Here is an 11796-nt window from a genome sequence, read left to right as displayed (position 1 = left end):
TATTATCCTTGTTTGCATATATTTCACTCATTCGCTTAAACATACACGCACAAAACTCCACTTAAACTGAAACCACTAAAATCGCATATATCATGCCTTTTGAGTTTGCATAAACATATTTACAAAAATGCTATTGTTTTGCAAAAATCCTACTATTTTACATAACTGCTGAAATTATTAAAAATTATAAATATCCTACTCGTTCACATATACTTCATGAATTTGCATAAACTATGTGCAAAAATTCACTTAAGCTAAAACTACTGAAATCGCATTTATCATACTTTTTCGCTGGGTCAATTTGTACCCCTGATTGTAAGCTGTCATATTAAATAGGAATATGCATGTATATATTATATGAAGCTCACCTTTTGAACCTATAAATAAGAAAGTCGATGACAAGAATGATACCACAACCTTCTCGAAATGCAGAACCAAATTACACGAGAATCGCTGCAAAGTTTCTATAAATAAGTTCTTTTGAGACCCAAAGGAAAAGAATAAACCCTTGAATAAAAAATGAGTATATATATGATTCCTGCAAATATTTAAAAAAATCACATATAATAATAAGTTTGCAAATATTTAAGTAGAATATTTGTGATTTTTGTTGTTTCTCTTTAAGTGGAGGTTTGAACATATATTTTTGTGTGATTTCATGAAGTATATGCGAAAAAATAAGATATTCACAAGAGGAGGTTCGCAAATAAATTTATATGAGTTCGTGAGGTCTGTATTAAAAAACATGTAATTCTGGATTTAAGTGAGTTTAGACTAATTGACAGGTAGTACTATTTTTTCCTAATAAGTCATCAATTCCCAGTTGTGAAGGGTAAAAGAGTCCTAACAATATTAGATATTTGCAAGTTTCGACATCGAAAGAATATAAAATATTGTAAGATTTTTAGAGAATTGTGTCAAATTATCCGTCCAATACAATCAATTTTATTTTTTATAGGCAAGCGAGGGTTAGGCAAACCCCTATCAGTTATACTATGATACTGTTGAAACTAGAAATTGCAACGTCCCAATACAATGTAACGTGAACTAGCTGCTCCTACCAGACAAGTAAAGCCCCCGCTTGTCTGATCGTTGCTAAACAGCGTTTGGATATTACACGAACTTCTTTAGATGGCAATCTTAATGTGGCTGATTTACATCTTTGTACATGAATTTACTTCAATCAATCACAATTCACTCTATCTTGGTCAGGATCGGTACACATAATACCCCAAGTGTATCTATATCAAGCCTTTTGAGATTCACACAATTCAAATAGCTTAGAGTTCACTTCCTTTGTTTTCAAGTATTTCATTTACCTAAACCTAAGCTACTTTTGCGAACGTGAACTTCGCATTCCTGGACAACCACGGTTCGAACATCACGGAATCGGTTCCGGACACAAGGTTGAAGCTGGGTATACTTTCCGGTGGGCAGGGAGGATCACAAAGTTTTTGCAAATAAATGCACATAGAGTGGGAGACTGTTTTCAAATATAATTTGATTTGGCCGAACCCTTTAAGTTGAAGCCAACCTAGTTGGTTTGAGTGAGCTAGGCCTAGCTAGCTCTATGTTGCATGTAACTGTAGAGATGTGAGCAACTTTATACGGGCATACCAGATAAATAGCCATTTTAAATGTAAATGCTACGGTGCTCTATTCCCATCTACTAGAAATAGAAATCATAGTTGTAGGTTGCATCTTATCAATCAAACCTTATAGATGTACTTGACACAACTTATTTGATAGAAACCATGTTTTGGATAATATTTTTTATACTTCAAAATAGGTTTTTTTAAGTCATGAAAAATTGGTACATTGTGAGCCGTTGATTTTTGAAGATCTTAAAAAACTTACATGTAGGACATAATCACATGATCCAAAACCTTTTTTCCCAAAATAATGATTGTAGATCATATCGAAACAAAAAAAAAACACTAGACTTTTGAAAATTTGAAGCTTCTATTAGGTGGGAGTAGGTGCTCCGGGAGCACCTTAACTTTTATGTTATATGGATATAACTCTGCCGATTAATTGCTGTGCATTTTAAACGTAAATCACTGTCTGAGAAAACTTGCTTTTCTCAGCCAACAGTATAAAATAGTGAAATCCATCAGAAGCCAAGGTACAAAGGCTCAAACAAAACACATGGAAGGTGGAAACCCACCCTGACTACTACTTTACATGAACACATAACCTTCAAGAGTGGCGAGGCAAGGGCTCTCCATGAAGGAAGCTTCTAAACAGGATCAAGGCTCGCTCAGGCTGGGCGTATGGAACCATGTGGGACGCGCCGCGCACCGTTGCGTAGACCACAGCATTCTTGTAGATTTGATACCAGCCTCCAACCTGAGACCACCATCAGCATCATGAATTCTTGGACAATACCACCCCCCACATATCATTTCTTGTTAAATATGTATAGGAAGATAAAACCATTTGCATCAAGGATATGAAGTCTCACAGGCATTTAAAAATGTAGCAATGCGCATTCAAGACCCAAAACCGAACCATTGACATCCCGAACTAGTAAACCATAAATTTCATATCAAAGCATAAGACACCTAGCACACTAGGTCTTTACAAAAATGCATAAATTTTTATAAGTAGAGAATATCAAACCAAAGGCTTCAATACATAATAAAGTACGATACTACACATCCGGCAAGTGCAAACTGTACCCATTTACAAGGAAAGCAGATTTAGTACTTGGCTTGGTACCTCCCAATGAAAGGACGTCATGCCTCGTTTGTAGGACCCACCTACGCAGTTAATGGATGCATGGCATCTAGTGATTGGACTGACTACCTTGCAATTAGGATGTAAACAGTGCAACCCGATACAAGAAACTAAATCCGAGCCATTAAGTAGGTTGGGCAGCCAAATCTGGATCTGATTCAGGTTTGATATTATGTTTTGCATTGAAACCCAAACACGACTAAAACATAACTCCAACAAAAAACCTGACCCGATTAAGTGTAAATTCCAGGTTTTAAGTTAATTAGTAAGATCCTGGTTTGGCTTGATCTTTTTCTACCCAAATCCGAATCTGAATCCAAACCTGACTAGGCCTAACTGAATTATGTTGAACTTGATAATGCTTAAATCCGACCCGAATCCAAACAGTTTACATCCCTACTTGCAATGTACACCTGGATTTACTCTCATTTATAACCGGACGCTACACTAATTGTTTCATGCAAAACAGACGCAGTAGCACTAGGACACACACACGGGCTGGAGCGAGAAATTTAAACTAGGGTAGGCACAAATGTACAGTAAAAGGAAAAAATAATTGTTATGACAATATACATATATCAAATACTAAAAATATATAATATATCCAATGCTAAAAAAATCAGAAGAAAAAAAAAACCATCAAACCATAGCAAAAATCAATGATAGAATCATGATTATTGTTATTTGAAAAACAAATACATGTTATATGAAACAAAACAAAAAGAAACTAAAATTCTCATCTATAATAGTTGAAACAAAAAAACCCTAAAATTCTAAGTTTGAATCAAAGTCAAGTATTTATTCTTCATGTTTAAGGATAATTAAAAGAAAAAATACATAACACCCTAAAAGCACAATCCAAAATTCATATCATTTAAACAAATACAAAATTTAAACTCTAATTCTTACATCATGAATTATGAATTTACACTAATCAAGCACGTAGAATCATGTTTAATATTAATTAAAAATACAAAAATACCTACATTAAATATTTATTTAAATACTATTAGTAAAATATACAAAAACTCTAAAAGCTAATTAAATATTCATGCTATTAAAATAAATAAATAAATAAAAAACTCAATCCAGACAAACATTATTCATAGTTTTCATGCATAAGCTAATTGAAACAAAAAAATAACATGTTGATTATGTCTAATATTGATTAAAAATACAAAAATAACTAATTAATATCCATTACATTAAAAACCTAAATGTTAATTGGAAAAAAACACAAAAAGTCCTAAACCCTAGATATTGAAATGCAACTATTTATGAAAAAGTAAACCAAAATCCTAAATCATAACCCTAGTTATATGCTAATTGAAGAAACTAATTAAATAGTAATTAAAAATCACAAAAAACCTTAATCCTAAAAAAACATGTGAAAAAGAAGAAATCAGATGATGAATGGCTTGGCACAGGGCACTGGGTAGAGCAGGAACGAAAGAGAGAGAGGACTTGGTCGAGTGTGTGGTGCGTCTCCGAACTAGGGGCGATGGCTAAAGCCTTGCAAAACTTCGAGTGAGGTGTGTCGTGAGTGGTCACCCGTGGCTGATGAGCTTGTCACCCGAGCCTTATGGCTGTGGGTCATGGGGAGCTGGGGAGGGGCACAAAAAAAGTCGAGAGAGAGAGAGGTGGATTCAAGAGAGTTGAAGGAATCAAAGAGAAACTCTCAAAGGGATATATATATATATACACACACACACAGAGAGAGAGAGAGAGAGAGAGAGAGTATTAACCACTCAGCTCGGGTTCACCATGATTGCGTCGGGCGTCATTCAATATAAGAATGTGTCTGACTATATGTCTTGGGAACCAAGTTGGGCCAAATTCCTAATCTAACTAGGGTTAAATGATTAGATTATGAAGAATCAAGGATATCTGTACCTGCCCATTTGCGTACCATGGAGAGTATGGTATGATGCTTTTCAAATGCAGCTGCTGAGCCAGCCTCGTCATCTGCAACCGCGTCCCCGTGAGAGGCACCACGGCATCTTGGTCCCCACTGCACTTTGCACACACACCGATTTGGAACCATCATAAACTCTCATACAAAGTATACAGTTTAGTGCCCAGCAATCAATAAACACATTACATTCTTCCTACTGCCTTCTTGGAAATGTGGGGGAATACGGGACAAGACTGTCGACTCCTGTGCTTGTATTTATCGATGAGAAGAATAAACCAATTTCATGGATGACCAAGATTAGATGCAGCAGACTGCCCACCAGAAGTGGAAGCATTATTTGTTGGTGTCAGTATTGGATTGGGGATTACCTGAATATCCAGATGCGCACACGGTCCTTCACAAGGAGAGAGAGCAATGGCAGCATGTCGCTCAGTTGATCAACAGACCTGTACTCCACTATCCTGATTCACCACACCACACTTGGTTAAGACTTGTGACGCTTTTTTACTATACAAGGGAAAGTCGTTGGTGCACATGTCCTTGGGGTTTCAATGAGTCCAAACTTATAGGTGCAGTGCAAATTGTTTTGACTGGATCAGACACTAATGACGTGATCTTGCACGGTTTATTAACCCAATGTTGTCAGTATCGGTTTCGGCACTAAATCATTTGGCCAACGATTCAGTTGAATGGAACGATACTGATACTCAAGTGAATCGTTCTTAATAGGCCAAAAAATATTACGTGCATGTTGAAGCCATTAAAATAATATTAAAATATTTTTATTTATTAAAAATAGCCAATTCTTGGTTGATGTGTATCGATTTTTCTGTATGTATCGGTCCATTCAATACAGGACAATACGCACCGAATATACTGACCACATTTGTCCAAATAACCTGCACCTACCAGTTTCCACTTATTGATGCCGACGTCTCGGACAAAGGCTTATCACACACACACACACACACACATATATATATATATATATATATATATATATATATATATATATATATATATATATATATATATATGTGTGTGTGTGTGTGTGTGTGTGTGTGTGTGTGTGTGTGTTGGGCCGAGCCATCCCATGTCAGCCAGCTTTGGGCTAGGCCGGGCCGGGGCACTGTCTCAGTTCAGGCCGAGACGGCCAAATTTAATGGCCCGAACCCAGCCCATGGGAGGCCCATTGACCTCTACCTTTACATACTCAACCAAGTTTCATACTGCTTCCTTTGGGAAGTAGGCGACAGAGTTGGGGAGTTGGAGAAATGGAAGACCTCCAGCTCTGCAAGTTACGAGAAGAGGGCAAGTCATATCCAATTTCACGGAAAAGTAGTGATGTTGATTAGGCCCATACACGTGTTGAGTGCATGGTAAGCATCACAAGTTTTTGGTGCATCATAAAAAATGACTGTGTAGGCCCCACTAGGGTAGCCTTTTTTTAGGTCACCCCACTCAAGTGGAGCCCAAACGGTTGTCTCCAGATGGTTCCCTCAATTCAAAACAACAAAGGAGCAGACCATATAAAAAAGGGTACAGAGATACCCCAGGAAAGTACACGAGAGTGATCAGAGAAAGAAACAAAAAGCTCGGACCTCAAAACTGGATCCAGATGGGAGTTGGTACAACATGGTCCGGCCATGAACTTCTCTCTCTACGGGCCGTTGATGATCTGTGATTTCAAGAAACGATGCTCATGCTGTAAACCTGACACCGATTGTATCAAGTAGAGGAGGAGAATGACCGCTGGTCAATTGGTCCAAACAACACCATCACATGCCCCAGTCTGCCCACGAAGTACACTAAACTCCGACTGTCCTATAGTACCAGACACAACACCAAGGACACACCTAGGGCAACACCAAACTTTTATAAACCCAGGACATGGGACAGCAATATATATATATATGAGAAATGGAAACCTACGTAATACAAAACCTATTAAATGAAACATGTTATTTGATTTTCATGAATTTCTGATGTTTTTTTGAAATTCTGACAGATGTGATCTATATGTTTTATTTTTATAAGAAGCACAATGGATAGGTTTTTACAAGGTTCTAAAATTCAACAGCCTACAATTTTCATAAAATTGAGGCTCCAAATACTATTTTTTATCCAAAATGCATGCTCCAAGTGTCGATTTCTAATAAATCAATTGTGCTGAACACATCTATGGGGTCAGAATTTCAAAAACAAAACACCAAAAATACACTTAGGTTTTGTATTTTGTAGGTTTTGATTTCTCTGTATGTGTGTGTACTGTGGCGACCCTGCATCGTGCATCGCCCATACAACCACACATCTTGAGATGGGTGGCTGTCAGTGGCAGAAGCAGCGCTGTATAAAAAATGCAGCCTATATATATCACATCTATGGAGTCCGATTTGATGAAAACAACCTGCATCAATGAAATCCAAAAAAATGCATCCTATACATATCATATCTAGGGATGACATAGCCAGGGATCTTACACCCTTAATCTGAGCTGGCATGGAGAGTGCTAATGTGGCTAGTGTCCCACACCAAGATCCTTGGTTTATCCAAAGGCAGGATCTCCAATCCTCTGGCTGAAGGATTTGAGATCCTCACTTTAGTGAGAATAACAAGGGGATCTAAGAGACCTACTCCCTGGGTTCGAAAATCCTTGGATTTCAAATCCGGAGCATCTCTGAGCAGATACCATACATCTGAAATTCGAAGGCTATCAAACGCCCTCTGAAGTGTACTCATGCCAACTATCCACAGCAGTTTGTCAGGGTACTTTTTCACCCCAGTTTAGTTGTTTGATCTCCATTAACAGAAGAAAGTAAAAAGCCTAGATGTCAGGGAAGAAAATATTCCAAAAAAAATAAACTATGGTTGCTACTTTGGTATATGGAAACAAGCACCACATGAGTAGTGATGGACGTTCAACATAAAAGGAAGAAAAGCATATCAAGAGGGGAAAGGTTGCGAGAAGAAAGAAAGATAATCAAGATCCCCAAGAAAGAAAGCGACGACAGATTGACATTGATGGAGATGGGGATGGTTCAGCAAGCCAGTGTCCCCAACTCTTTACATTTTAGCGTAAGCGTACCTGCTGCATGCCTCCCAGGCGTAAGGTAGGGACGTGACATTGGCATGGAGGGCCCTCTGCACTGCTGCTTGGTTCAAGTAGCGCGTGATCTCGTGGTCGATGCACACGTCCACCTCGTTCTTCCGTCCAGGGTAACCCATCTGAGAAACGAGATCAGGTCAATTCTTTTAAGTCTGGTCGTATTCAATATGACTACTTTATGGTGATACTGAATCTAAACCACACATGCTCTTGTGGTGCCCGACGGAGAAAAGATGGACAATGTTATGATTTACTGCTCTGTTTGGGAGCCTTGAACGGGAGGTGTGTTAGGTTTATACATAGAAAGAATCCAAACATTGGATTTCTTAGATGAGTAGGAATTCCAGCCATGGAACCCAAGTCCAGCATAATGAAGAATGAGAGAGATAGAGAGAGAAGGATGGGCGTACCATTTTCTGGAGCCTGAGAGCCTGGTGGAAGATTGGGGGAGGGCAGACGTCCAGAGTGACGTCGTACATGTTGATGGAGTGGCCGATCTCCGCCCGAGCGACATCGAGGAAGCCGGGACAGGCGTTGCCGGTGTCGCCGGAGCCCTCGCCGGTGTAGCCGAAGCTGAAGTCGCAGGAGGAAGACACCCCTCGGTACGTCCGGTCCGAGATCAGGCCGTGCGACCAAAGGAAGGAATACGTCTCCCTTGTGTCAAGCCCGTAGTTGAGGAGCGGATTCCCTACCTACCAAGTCCCCAAACACACGCACCACCACCACAAGCACCCACCAGACGTGTCAAGACTCGAGACTCAAGGAGTTCTAGACATGGTTAATATACGCATCAAACACAGGACAAATTGATTTGCATCTCAAAAGTCAAGAGTCAAGACCCTGCCGCAGTTTCCGGTAAGGTTTTGAGTATGGATTTGGTTCGAACTTTCCCGAACCAACTTCCAGTTTTTTTGGCTTAAAGAGTGTGAAGGTCTCGAATGCACCACAACTCGTTCAAAACTCACATTGAGAACCATAGACCATACTTTGGCTAAGCCTAAGCTTGGAGCACAGAAAAAAACTGTGGTAACCAATGCTGCAGGCTTCTGCAATACTGCATCTTGTTCGATTTCAAGCTATGTCACAAGGATACATAGAAGAGATACGGCATTTTTGTATAAGCTTCCATTAAGAACAGTACACTGCGGGACGTTACATGGGGTATGTTGGAGATTCCGTGTGACAGAGATCTTTATCTTGAGAAGTAGAACACTCTTTTTTAGGTAACTGGGTATAAACTGTCTCGCACACTGAGTTCATTGGCATAAAATCCCGAGTCCCGTTCACCCACTGGAGAGTACACTCAGCTTCAAGCCTGTGTAAAAGAAGGCGCATGCATGTATTTTTGAACTCGTGACAGTCAACTTGGTTAGTTTTTCTCTTGGTGGGCATTGTGACCTTGTTGGAAGAACAAACCAAGGTTACAAACTAGGAACTCAAAGTGGAAAAAGATACGGGAAGCGAAGGAGAGAAGGACATTTTGAAATTTATAAAAAGCGAGAAGGGAAGTATCAATAAAAAAATGAAGCAATATGGTAACTGAATAGCAATTCAACAAGAAACAAATAAAAATTAAAATAAAATTAATTTTTTTTATATTTGATGATTTTTCAATAAAAAAAGTTTAATTTTTGTGGTTATCAATTTAGGGAAAGTAAATAGGAAACGAGAGAAAGTGTGAGAAAAAATACATGAAAAATATGAAAAAAAAATTGTAAGAAAAGCATATAAAAATCATAGATCACGTGTAGGATGACCATGTGTGTGGAAAGCATAGAAGAACCCCGAGAGAATGGAGATTTTTTTTGGAAGAAAGGAGTATCGAGCTTTCAAAATGAGTTTTGGAGAAGAGAGATTCCAAGCTTCCGGTAACTTGGGACAAACCACCTGATTGGTTTTTCTGATTTTGTTTTGCCGATGTGCTGGTGGGGGTTTGCTTAACCCCAGCTTGCTAATCCAAAAAAAAAAACTCATGCACTTGGAAAATGAAAATTGTAGGAAACATGGTGTCCAATATTTAGCTCAAGTAACCAAAATTAGTTGAATGGCTTTGTCATGTATTCGGTTATGAAAGTGAAAAAAAAAAAACACATGGTATTGGATAAGTTGCACATTGGCCAGCTTCTACATTTTGGGCTCAAAATTTGAATGTGGTATATAGGCCAATGGGTGCTCAATAGATTAAAGAAATGCACCAAAAAAACAAGACTACGATTAAGGCAAATTGACAGCAAGCCAAACCGTGTTCAGAACAGACACGGCCAAAACTTCAATTAAAGCAGGCGACCCTTTCTTGTCATGCAGCTCCGTGCAAGGAAGAGTAATCACCTAACCCTCATTCTATTTATTACTTAAAAAAAGTGCACTAGATAAGAATACTCCGTTCGCAACAATTACCAGGATGCCCTTTAGGTTGAATAAGAACCCTCGAGCACCAACGACGCGTCTGTTGTGCCTCAGTATTAATGAGGCTAGCTGCGGTATGTAGTGACCTGTAGCGAATGGAGACACGAAACCTCTTTTTATAATGATTCGTGAAATCACGAGACGATGTAAGGAGAGAGAGAGAGACCTGCGTAGCTCTCGCCAGTGAGGAATAGTTGGCTTTTTCTGTACTCTGGGAACCTCTCGAACCACTTCAGAAGAAAAACGACGTTCTCCTTGGCTGCATGTGACCACCATTTTGTCCAAAAACAGCCACGAAAACAACAATACATTGATTCAGTTTTAGGGCAATGGGCATACGCTAAGAATCGAGGGACTCTGCTTGAGAGAGATTCGGAAGGAACCGGTCGCAGGATTGTGATCATTACCTACTTTCCAATCGTTGTAGTTGTACTCACTGGGTGACCTAGCACAGTAGGACCAGCCCACACCGGCAGGGGACTCCAGGAATAGGATATTCGCCACTGACCACCATTATAAACGTTCATCAGAAGATAGAGAGGCAAGAACAATTAATGAAATATATATAAAAAAAAAGGATGGAGGGTTTTGATAATAAGGATGAAAGATGGCACCTCTGTTCCACGAGTGAGGGTTCACTCTGAGTCCATTCCCTGTTCCGTCAGGATAAAAGGGTCCTAGCTCAGTGAATGCTCCACCCCCTATGGAAGAACACCCGGGTCCTACACAAAACCATGGTCCTTGAATACGAGTCTTCTCAACGTGTCCGAGACGAGACGTTAAACCGAGTCATGTTATGTATGGAAGACATGAACAAATCGGATACTTTAAGTGGGAATATGGAGTCTAGGAAAAGACATGACCCTGCTTTCGAGTGCCCATAAAATAAAAGAGTCTGAAAAGGGCATCCCCATATGGCACTATACAAAACAGAAAATGAGCCGAGTCGAAAACCCGAGTCCGATTCGATAAGGCATGTGGGTGTCTCAGTCGAGTGTGGTCCAATGCTCGTAGTTGAACTGGCCATCTAATCGAATCGGTAATTTGTACCAGAGTAACAAAAACGAGCTAATCCCACCATATACAATCAGAGAGAGAGAGAGAGAACTAAGCTAGTGAAAGAGAAACATTGAAGTAAGCAATGGAAACGGTGGTAATAATGGTAATGGAAAAGAATGCAGAAAAAAAAAGGACTCACCTCCATTGAGCCACAAAGCCAAAGGTAAGGAAGAAGCATTGGCGTGAGCCTCAACGAAGTAATAGAACAGGTTGGTGCCTGTTGATTCGTCTACGTTGATATAGCCAGCATATTGCTTGAAGCTCACCAAGGGTTGTCCGGGAAGACGGGCTACAAGATGCTCCGGTGGCGCCGCTAGCACCACGCAGATGCAAGCAAATAGCATAAGGAAGCCAAGCAAGACGCCCATATCTCTGTCTCTCACTCTCACAGAATGCAAAAGTTCTGTAAGATAACGTATATATATATATATATATATATATATATATTATATATATATATAAGAAAAGAAAATTTTCTTCAGCCATTTCTGTAATTTAAAAAATTCCTTGAAGTCTACAAAATACAGGAAAATTTTCATTTGGGTCCACATTTTCCCCTTAATTACAAATA

The 11796-nt window shown here is 39.3% G+C and overlaps 1 protein-coding gene across 1 annotated transcript; it reads right to left on the bottom strand.

Annotated features, from left to right (window-relative positions):
- Nucleotides 1–2017: 2017 nt before the first annotated feature.
- Nucleotides 2018–11593, bottom strand: LOC149833291 (serine carboxypeptidase-like 42). Its single transcript, XM_090013406.1, has 9 exons — nt 11365–11593; nt 10781–10888; nt 10574–10669; nt 10333–10425; nt 10158–10252; nt 8238–8452; nt 5023–5115; nt 4633–4750; nt 2018–2349 (listed from the first exon to the last, which is right to left on the bottom strand). The coding sequence occupies exons 1-9, from the start codon at nt 11591–11593 to the stop codon at nt 2200–2202; spliced, it is 1197 nt and encodes a 398-aa protein (XP_089869532.1). The 3' UTR covers nt 2018–2199.
- Nucleotides 11594–11796: the final 203 nt, after the last annotated feature.

This window comes from Nuphar pumila, chromosome 7 (assembly GCF_984573655.1).
Source record: "Nuphar pumila chromosome 7, dmNupPumi1.hap1.1, whole genome shotgun sequence".
In the NCBI taxonomy this organism is placed as follows: Eukaryota; Viridiplantae; Streptophyta; class Magnoliopsida; order Nymphaeales; family Nymphaeaceae; genus Nuphar; species Nuphar pumila.
The sequence above is the reverse complement of the archived record's forward strand: the minus strand, read 5'-3'. Positions and strand labels throughout refer to the sequence as shown.

Coding starts and splice junctions, on each gene's coding strand:
- LOC149833291 (XM_090013406.1), bottom strand. CDS start 11,593: ATGGGCGTCTTGCTTGGCTTCCTTATGCTATTTGCTTGCATCTGCGTG. Junction 4,751..5,022: donor GTGCGCATCTGGATATTCAG/GTAATCCCCAAT, acceptor TGCAAAGTGCAG/TGGGGACCAAGATGCCGTGG. Junction 2,350..4,632: donor CATGGTACGCAAATGGGCAG/GTACAGATATCC, acceptor TGGTGGTCTCAG/GTTGGAGGCTGGTATCAAAT.